The sequence below is a fragment of the Paramisgurnus dabryanus genome, chromosome 9 (assembly GCF_030506205.2).
Source record: "Paramisgurnus dabryanus chromosome 9, PD_genome_1.1, whole genome shotgun sequence".
Taxonomy (NCBI): domain Eukaryota; kingdom Metazoa; phylum Chordata; class Actinopteri; order Cypriniformes; family Cobitidae; genus Paramisgurnus; species Paramisgurnus dabryanus.
In genome coordinates, this window is record NC_133345.1 from 30,126,557 (window position 1) to 30,136,534 (window position 9,978).

A 9,978-nucleotide genomic window follows, 5' to 3' on the forward strand; every position below is an offset into this window, starting at 1 on the left:
TGTTGGACTGCTGTGTCCTCTAGTGTTCAGTATTTAAACAGACACAAACACGTGTTAGATTCTCCAGAATCTATAAATAAACACTAGTCACCAGAAACAAATGCAAGAGTTTACATACAAAACACAAATCCGTGAAAAGTAATTAAATTCAAGTAAAAGTAATAGAAATACTAAGACAGAAGCATTTCTTATTTAATCGAAAAATGTTCATGAATAATAATATTATTAGGGTAACAATTTAAGAGAAAACGTCAAGAAGTGACTCATGTTTAAATGAAAGAACGTAAAACATGCAATATGTACACACACACGCACGCACGCACGCACGCACACTTATACAGTAGTCTCCAGTGAGGTCCAGTGAGAGTAGTGTACTCTACTGTACTGTACTGTACTGTAGGAGGAGTGTGTTTGTTAAGCTGCAGTCATTGGATCTTTCTCCCTTGATACACGGATCTCTCTGACATTTGGGTCAGTTCTGACACGAGCAGGTTCGAGCAGACACCATGGGATTGACAAACGACCCGAACTTCCAGAATCTGGACAAATGGTTCAAATCAAACGCTGCGAGTCTCAACATGAGGAAAATGTTTGAGGCTGATACAGACAGATTCAAGAAGTTGAGGTACTTTTTCCATTTTTTTTTTATTCTGCACGAACGACTTTAATGACACTATTATTTCAGAAAGATAAATATAATGTATATATATACATATATGTAGCTATTTATTATAACCTGTCAATCACAAGAGATAGTAGCCCCGCCCACCCATTCTTTGAGTGCTCAAAACTGTAAAATGCCATAATATGTTAATGTAAAATAATATCTACCTCGATGATCCACTACTGCAGTTGCTGGCCAGTGTATTTTGAAATGATGAACTTTATGTATTTTATGGCCTAGCTAATATTCATGGCTATATTGCAGTAAACATTTATATTATATTATCATGGTATGTTTAGTGTATTTCCAAGACATATAGCTGCTTAATACATTTACTATCAGTTTAACTGTGAGTTTAACTCAAACTCCGCCAGCTTTTTTTAAGTTGCCCGCCAGCATTTTTTGTGATTTTTATAAAATGTTATTCTATAAATATAACTTACAAATATATCAAATAAAAAAGAACAAACCCTCTGCTTTTGAACAAACAAAACGGGGAAAAAAAGTTTCATCCTATCTTCATTTGTTTTCTTTTTATAACCTCTCAAATATGGGTAGGTTTCTTTAAAAATATAAAATTTGGGGCAAAAAGATGAAATAATTTCATTTTTGTAAAGGAATTTTGTTAGATTCAGAACGATGATCAAAACATACACGGAGTTTAAAATGTTGTTAAATTAGTTTTTGCTTTAATTTTTTATAAATTGGGTAATCCATTATCGCCATCTAGTGGATAATAGAAGAATTATAGATTACCGTAAAAACTCACCAGGAAAGCGTCAATGTTTTCTCTTAATTGACGAGATAACTCATCAATGGCAGGGAAAGAGTTAAATGTCTTAAATATTGCAGCGTATCATCAATCTCCTATTAAGATGTGATATTTGTTGTCATTTATTTTAACAGCTTAACTTTGAAAACAGATGAAGGAGAAATTTTGCTGGATTACTCCAAGAACCTTATAAATGAGGAGGTTATGAAGATGCTGGTGGAGCTGGTAAAGTTTTCAATCATATGTATAAAAAGTTTTTTATGGTGCTTTAAATATAACAACAATCTGTGATTCTGTTTGACAGGCAAAATCTCGTGGTGTGGCGGCTGCTAGAGACAAGATGTTTTCAGGAGAAAAGATTAATTTCACTGAGGTTTGTGTGATAAATCATCGTATGTCCTATTTGAATCTTTAATGGATGATAAACCAAGCTATGTTTGTACATTCTGGAACGCCAATGTTTATTTTAAGTCCAAATACCATTTCGACCAAATAGCAGATGTGCATGCTTTTATATGCTGTATTTATTTATTATACATCTTTATTTCATCGTTTATATAGAGTAAAAATGCACTTATTTTTAAATTTTATATTAGATAAACACAATGTCAGTCGGGTGGTTGTTGTAATGTTTTCAGGGTCGTGCTGTTCTCCATGTGGCTTTGAGGAACCGCTCAAACTCTCCCATAAATGTGGATGGGAAAGATGTGATGCCAGAGGTCAACAAGGTTCTGGAGAAGATGAAGGGTTTCTGTCATGTGAGTGTCAGATCAGTACTGTAGTCTGAGGAAAATACACATCATATAAGAGTTTATATGATATATATATAATAATGTCTCAGTATCATTTTGCACTTTCTTCATTCTGTTTTAGAAAGTACGCAGTGGAGAATGGAAGGGCTACACGGGCAAATCCATGACTGATGTTGTTAACATTGGCATTGGTGGATCTGATCTGGTTTGTTAAAATCTCAGATTTTCATTTAAAATTGATAAAATCTTTGTATGGTGTATTTAAAAAAAAAAAATGAGTAGTTGCTATTCTTCATTTACTTTTTCAAATGTTTTGTATTTGTAAAATTTTAACAATGTAAAAGAAATGCTGAGCAGTATTTGATAACCGATTATAAAATATTATAATAGTGAAGGTACGCCTGTCGGTTCTGTGTGTGTTAGGGTCCATTGATGGTGACGGAGGCTTTAAAGCCCTACTCCAAAGGTGGACCTCGTGTCTGGTTCGTGTCTAACATCGATGGAACGCACATCGCTAAAACTCTGGCTGAACTCAACGCTGAGACCACACTCTTCATCATCGCTTCAAAGGTATTTCCGATCACAGAAAAGTGCGCAAAGTTACTCTAGAGAGCTGAAGCATCTCATCTCTCTCTCTCTTTATATATGTATACCTAGTTATTAAAATATTAAAAAATATAACAATTTGGAAATTAGAAAACTGACTTTGGATGACACCAAATGTACCTGTAATAATTACACAAAATAAATAGATGATAGACATTGTTTATCAGATTTATTATGCCGTTGGTTTGGCGAAAATGATGGCAGTAATAATCTCACACAATAGTTTGTCCTCCTCAGACATTCACGACGCAGGAAACGATCACAAACGCAGAATCGGCAAAGGAATGGTTCCTGCAGGCCGCCAAAGATGTGAGTCTCCTCTTGTGTTGTAGGAACGGCCTTCAGTGTTGGGGAAAGTTACTTTAAAAAGTAATGCATTAAAATATTAAAGTTATTCTAAAAAAAAGTAACTTATTGCGTTACTTAGTTACTTTTCATAGAAAGTAAAAAAAGTAATATTATTACGTAATGCATGTTACTTGTAATGCGTTAACCCCAACACTGCCAGTCTTGTTCTCGACTGTCTTTCTCGATCTCATCTTAGTCAATCTCGTCTCAGAATTAGTGGTCTCTGGATTTTATTTGTGGGAATCACAGGTGCATTGTCTGATTGTAGTGTTAACATCATTAATGTGATTGGATAAAAACCTCTGTCTTTAAAAGCAATCATTGACTTATTTCTTATTTGATTTCTTTTATTACTGTTGTGCCAGGAAGAGATGAATGAGAAATAGTCCAAAAAGATATGTCAACAAATTTAAAGGGGCCATGGCACAAGACTTTTTTAAGATGTCAAATAAATCTTTGGTGTCCCCAGAGCACATATGTGAAGTTTCAGCTCAAAATACCATATAAATAATTTATTATAGCATGTTAAAATTGCCACTTTGTAAGTGTGTGCAAAAATGTGCCGTTTTGGGTGTGTCCTCTAAAATGCAAATGAGCTGATGAAATTTAAACACTGATCACAATGATGGTGGTTGTTGCAATTAAAACTCAATTGTGCTTTTCTCTGCACTAAATGGCAGTGCTGTGGTTGGATAGTGCAGATTAAGGGGCGGTATTATTATAATAAGAGCTCCTTATGACATCATAAGGAGAGCCAAATTTCAAAGACCTATTTTTTCATGTGCTTGCAGAGAATGGTTTACCAAAACAAAGTTACTGGGTTGATCTTTTTCACATTTTCTAGGTTGATAGAAGCAATGGGGACCCAATCATTGCACTTAAACATGGAAAAAGTCAGATTTTCGTGCCATGGCCCCTTTAACACAAAGGCACACAATTTCCATCAATTTTTTGATGGTCTTGATCTTGTCTCTGTCTCGACTGTCTTTGATCTCGGTCTTGGACTTTTGGTCTCAACACCCTTTGGTCTTGGTTTAGGTGGTCTCAACCTTATTATTCATACAGCTCAAACTTGACTTTACTAAATTACTTTTTCATTATGTTATCCTCACAGAAAGCTGCAGTTGCCAAGCATTTTGTGGCCCTCTCCACCAATGCAGTAAGTTCATTCACAGTTAAATGTAAAAGTAGACCTGGAAATATATTTGCCTGATTTATCTCAAACCTTATATTGTTTCAGCCTAAAGTGAAGGACTTTGGCATTGACACGGAGAACATGTTCGAGTTCTGGGATGTGAGTCGGCTTGGCCACGAGTTATTTTTAGCGTGGTGCTTTGACCTCTGAAGTAGGTGTCTGGACACACATGATACCAGCTGACGGGTAACCAGAATCCACAAAGTTATAAATGATCGTGACCTTATCTCATGCAGAGGTCACTCGAAAGGCCGATGTACTACTTTTAGTCGCATTGTTAATATTTAAAGGGCAAGGTTCCTTTCACTGTAGAGTAGACACTGTAAGAAAATACAACTTTGGAGACATATGAATCAATGAATTTCAGCTGTCTGACCTGGATTTACAAAAACTGTAAGATTGCGAGTCATTGAGTTCAACAATCTTACAACAGGACTCATGTAACGCTAACTGTAGTCTCCAACAAAATGTTTTGCAACATGCTTGATCTTGCATTTGTACAAACTAGATAACTAGATTTTTAACTTTATGTAGCAGCTCATAATGCATTGCAACCCTATAAAAGCCACTGCAGTAACAGTTTGACATGAGCTCTTTGTTTTCTAGTGGGTTGGTGGACGATATTCCCTGTGGTCTGCGATCGGATTGTCCATTGCACTTCATATCGGTGAGTCCTGAGATATCAAACTCGTATGCGTCAGACATTCTCAAGCGTCTCTATCATTTCTCTCTTCTCTCTCAGGGTACGAGAACTTTGAGAAGCTTTTGGCTGGAGCTCATTGGATGGTGGGTTTTATTTTTACCGCAGAAACGCTGCTAGCGGTTGACTTTTGCTCTCGATGCGTTTGTCACTGCATGCCATCTTTTGGCAGTGGATATATTTACATTATTCTGCATTAAGTCCTGGATATACAGTATAAACATGTCATGATGATTTAACAGTCCCTGTGTCTTCCAGGACACGCACTTTCGTACGGCTCCTATGGATCAGAATGCGCCCGTTCTGCTCGCCCTGCTGGGAATCTGGTACATCAATTTCTTCCAGGCGGAGACTCACTGCCTGCTGCCATATGATCAGTATATGCATCGCTTTGCTGCTTATTTTCAACAGGTGCACACAATTACGCACACGTTTACATGTTTACATTCGTGCAAGATGTTCAGATTATACAGTAAAATGAAATGACATGAATGAATTTTAGGGTGATATGGAGTCTAATGGAAAGTACATCACAGTTGACGGTGCTCGGGTGGATTATCACACCGGACCGATCGTATGGGGTGAACCAGGAACCAATGGACAGCATGCGTTTTACCAGCTGATTCATCAAGGTTGACTCACTCATCACAGAATGATTCACACAATGCTTTAATATACATAGAGAAAAACTGTGTGTGTGTGTGTGTGTGTGTGTGTGTGTGTGTGTGTGTGTGTGTGTGTATAACCCTTCTGTCTCCTCCACAGGGACTCGCATGGTTCCTGCTGACTTCCTGATTCCTGCTCAGAGCCAACATCCAATCAGAAACAACGTTCACCACAAGGTGCTGACCTGCAGTCAGTAACACACAAAACAGCAGCATGCAAACAACAGACACAACAACAGTACACTAACAGTACTCTGCTGTTTGATGTGCATGTCTCTGTTATTAGAATCAGGTTGTGTAAGTGTAATCATGTTTGTGTCTATGTTTTGTTAGCTGTGTAGTGCGTGTTTGTGTAACTGTACACTGTAGACGTGCCAAAATGCTGTGACACATTCCTTAAATGCGCGGACAGAATTGACTAATAAATCTTTCTGATCTATTCAATACCATACAACCAACGCAAACATCAGTAACACAACAGCAACACAAAATCTACAGACCAAACAGCAACACACACAACCAACAGAAAAAACAGTAACACACAAAGCAGCAACAAGTAACAACAGTGTGCAACCAACAGACAAACAGCAACAAACAATCAACAGACTAAACGGCAACATACAAAACAGTAACACACATATAATCGAAACACATAATAGCAACACAACACACACAACTGCAAAACACAACCAACTGATTATATAAATAAAATTGAATTTAATTAAACAGTAACACACAACCAACAGATTACACGGCAAAACACACAACAGCAACACACAACCAACAGAGAAAACAGCAAAACACACAACCAACACATACAACAGCAACACACACATTAGGAACACATCACCAACAGATAAAACAGAAACACACAACCAAGACACATAACTGCAAAACACAACCAGCAGACAAAACAGTAACACACACCCAACACGCACAACAGCAACACACAACCAACCGATAAAACAGTAATACATAACCAGCAGACAAAACAGCAACACACAACCAGCAGAAAAAAACAGAAACACACAACCAACAAACAAAACAGCAACACACAACCAACAGACAAAACAGCAACACACAACCAACAGACAAAACAACAAAACACACACCAACAGACAAAACAGTAACACACAACCAACACGCACAACAGCAACACACAACCAACACGCACAACAGCAAAACACAACCAACAGACAAAACAGCAAAACACAACCAGCAGACAAAACAGTAACACACACCCAACACGCACAACAGCAACACACAACCAACCGATAAAACAGTAATACATAACCAGCAGACAAAACAGCAACACACAACCAGCAGAAAAAAACAGAAACACACAACCAACAAACAAAACAGCAACACACAACCAACAGACAAAACAGCAACACACAACCAACAGACAAAACAACAAAACACACACCAACAGACAAAACAGTAACACACAACCAACACGCACAACAGCAACACACAACCAACACGCACAACAGCAAAACACAACCAACAGACAAAACAGCAAAACACAACCAAACAGACAAAACAGCAAAACACAACCAACAGACAAAACAGTAACACACAACCAACACACACAACAGCAACACACAACCAACAGACAAAACAGCAAAACACAACCAACAGACAAAACAGTAACACTAGCCAACACACATAAACGCAAAACACAACCAGCAGACAAAACAGTAACACACACCCAACACGCACAACAGCAACACACAACCAACCGATAAAACAGTAATACATAACCAGCAGACAAAACAGCAACACACAACCAGGAGACAAAACAGCAACACACAACCAACAGACAAAACAGTATCACACAACCAACACGCACAACAGCAACACACAACCAACAGACAAAACAGTATCACACAACCAACACGCACAACAGCAACACACAACAAACCGATAAAACAGCAACACACAACCAACAGACAAAACAGTATCACACAACCAACAGATAAAACAGCAAAACACACAACCACCAGACAAAACAGCAAAACACACACCAACACGCACAACAGCAACACACAACCAACAGACAAAACAGCAACACACAACCAACAGACAAAACAGTCAACACACAACCAACAGATAAAACAGTAACACACAACCAACAGATAAAACAGTAACACACAACAGCAATACACAACCAAGGGATAAGGCACCAACACACAACCAAATGTCATAACAGCAACGCACAAAGCTGTAATGCACAAAGCAGTAATTATTGACTAATACTTTGTCATAAGGAATCAGATGATGAAAAACTGTAAAAAAAAATGTTAACTTTCATAGATTTCCTCAATGCAGTTTGACGTCATGTTCAGCCTGAGAGTCATATGGCCGATTCACACGGTACGCGGCAACCGCGAGTGTTTAGTTCTTTTTCAATAGGAGACTTGCGGAAAGCGGCAAAACGGGGGCGGTTACAGAGGTGAAGCGGAGTTGATCCACACGCCTTGCTCGTGCACCCAAAATCCTATTCCTTCTCCGGACATGGTACTTCATGACAGGCGCCTTTGAAGATAAACATATTTGCACTAAATGCTGCACAAAACGCTTCCAATACAAGAGAAAAGCTGAAGCCGCTCGGCGATTTTGCCGCTTACCGCGTACCATGTGAAACGGCCATTATTCAGAGTTGAGCCAATAAGAAACTCCCTAACAACTAAAACACAACAACCTAAAACCACAATGCATTAAAATCACTGTAAACACTTCAGCAACCAGACACATTACTAACATTCAACCCACATTAATCCTCTGTAGGGTCACATGAGTCTATCTTGGGTCATGGGTAGGGTACACCTGAGATCAATAGAAAGTCAATCACAGGCCACTCACACACCTAAAGACAATCGATTCAATCCAATTCACCTAAACTGAGGAAATCTGTAGAACGTGTAAACTTCCACATGTTTGCCCAAACTCCAGACACACTAATAATAAATGACACATTTGTGTGTTTTGTGCGCTCTGTAGATTCTGGTGGCAAATTTCCTGGCACAGACAGAAGCACTAATGAAGGGAAAAACCACAGAAGAGGCCAAGAAAGAGCTGGAGGCCGGAGGTCTGACCGGAGAGAAACTGGAGAAAATCCTACCACATAAAGTGAGAAGATAGATACAGATCACTACATAATGACTCACACTGCCCCCTACAGGACAAACACACAACCATACAACACACACTTCTGGTTCTGTCCACTGTACATTACATCTCCTGATCTAGAATGAATTTCTTTTCTTCTGCAAAGGTATTCCAAGGAAATAAGCCGACAAATTCCATCATCTTCAAAAAACTGTCTCCGTATACTCTGGGCGTGCTGATTGGTGAGTCGAAAGCATTTGGCGATGCTGTATTACAGTTAATCTCATGTTTCTAACTTCAAGTGTATCTTTACAGCCATGTATGAACACAAGATCTTCATTCAAGGTGTCATGTGGCAAATCAACAGTTTTGATCAATGGGGGTGAGTCAAAGAATAGCAGAATTTGTGCCACATATTGAAGCTATACAGTGTGCAAAATGTATTTTTTAAATATTGATGTATATGTCGTCTTTATAAAATCAGTGTGGAGCTCGGGAAACAGCTGGCAAAGAAAATTGAACCCGAGCTTCAGGACTCGGCCGAGGTCAGTTCGCACGATTCGTCTACTAATGGCCTCATCAACTTCCTCAAGAAGAATTTTACTTGAATGCAGAGTCATCTGCAGGATCACCCAGATTCATCACGGCCCACCTGCAACCTTTGATATGTGACAGAATAAAGAAGAAAAAGAAATCACATGACCTAGAATAAGAATTTAAAAACCTTAATTGTGTTACACTAAACTTTAAAAAGGCATAGTTGATGTTTAATGTACTGTATTTTTAATTCAGAAATCAATGAAGTATAATGACAAATGCACTCTTACAAAATAACAAATAAGAGATTAATTTGGTCTTTTGGTCTTGTCAACATGTGTAACATTATTCATTGAAAAATGCACTGCAAAAAATAGCTTTCTTATTTAGGATTTTTGACTTGTTTTTTCAGTACAAATATCTAAAAATTCTTAAATTAAGATTCCATTGGCAGATTGATTTTTTTTTTTGCTTGTTTTAAGCACAAATTCGCTTACATTTTATATTTTTGTCTAAAAACTAGACAAATTATCTTAGATCCTTTTGCTCATCAAGAAAAAGCATCTTAATTAAGGAATTTTAAGATAATTTTACTGAAAACAAGACAAAAATACTAAAAAATATAGCT

At 37.8% G+C, this 9,978-nt stretch overlaps 1 protein-coding gene across 1 annotated transcript; it reads left to right on the forward strand.

Annotated features, from left to right (window-relative positions):
• The first annotated feature begins 421 nt into the window (after positions 1 to 421).
• gpib (glucose-6-phosphate isomerase b) lies at positions 422 to 9,667 on the forward strand. Its single transcript, XM_065283685.1, has 18 exons — positions 422 to 625; positions 1,571 to 1,661; positions 1,741 to 1,809; positions 2,075 to 2,194; positions 2,310 to 2,393; positions 2,612 to 2,758; positions 3,032 to 3,103; positions 4,257 to 4,301; positions 4,383 to 4,436; positions 4,944 to 5,004; positions 5,080 to 5,123; positions 5,296 to 5,448; positions 5,540 to 5,669; positions 5,803 to 5,879; positions 8,706 to 8,834; positions 8,980 to 9,055; positions 9,129 to 9,195; positions 9,298 to 9,667. Exons 1-18 carry the CDS (start codon positions 507 to 509, stop codon positions 9,419 to 9,421), a joined length of 1,662 nt encoding a protein of 553 aa, XP_065139757.1. The 5' UTR covers positions 422 to 506; the 3' UTR covers positions 9,422 to 9,667.
• The last annotated feature ends 311 nt before the right edge of the window (positions 9,668 to 9,978 follow it).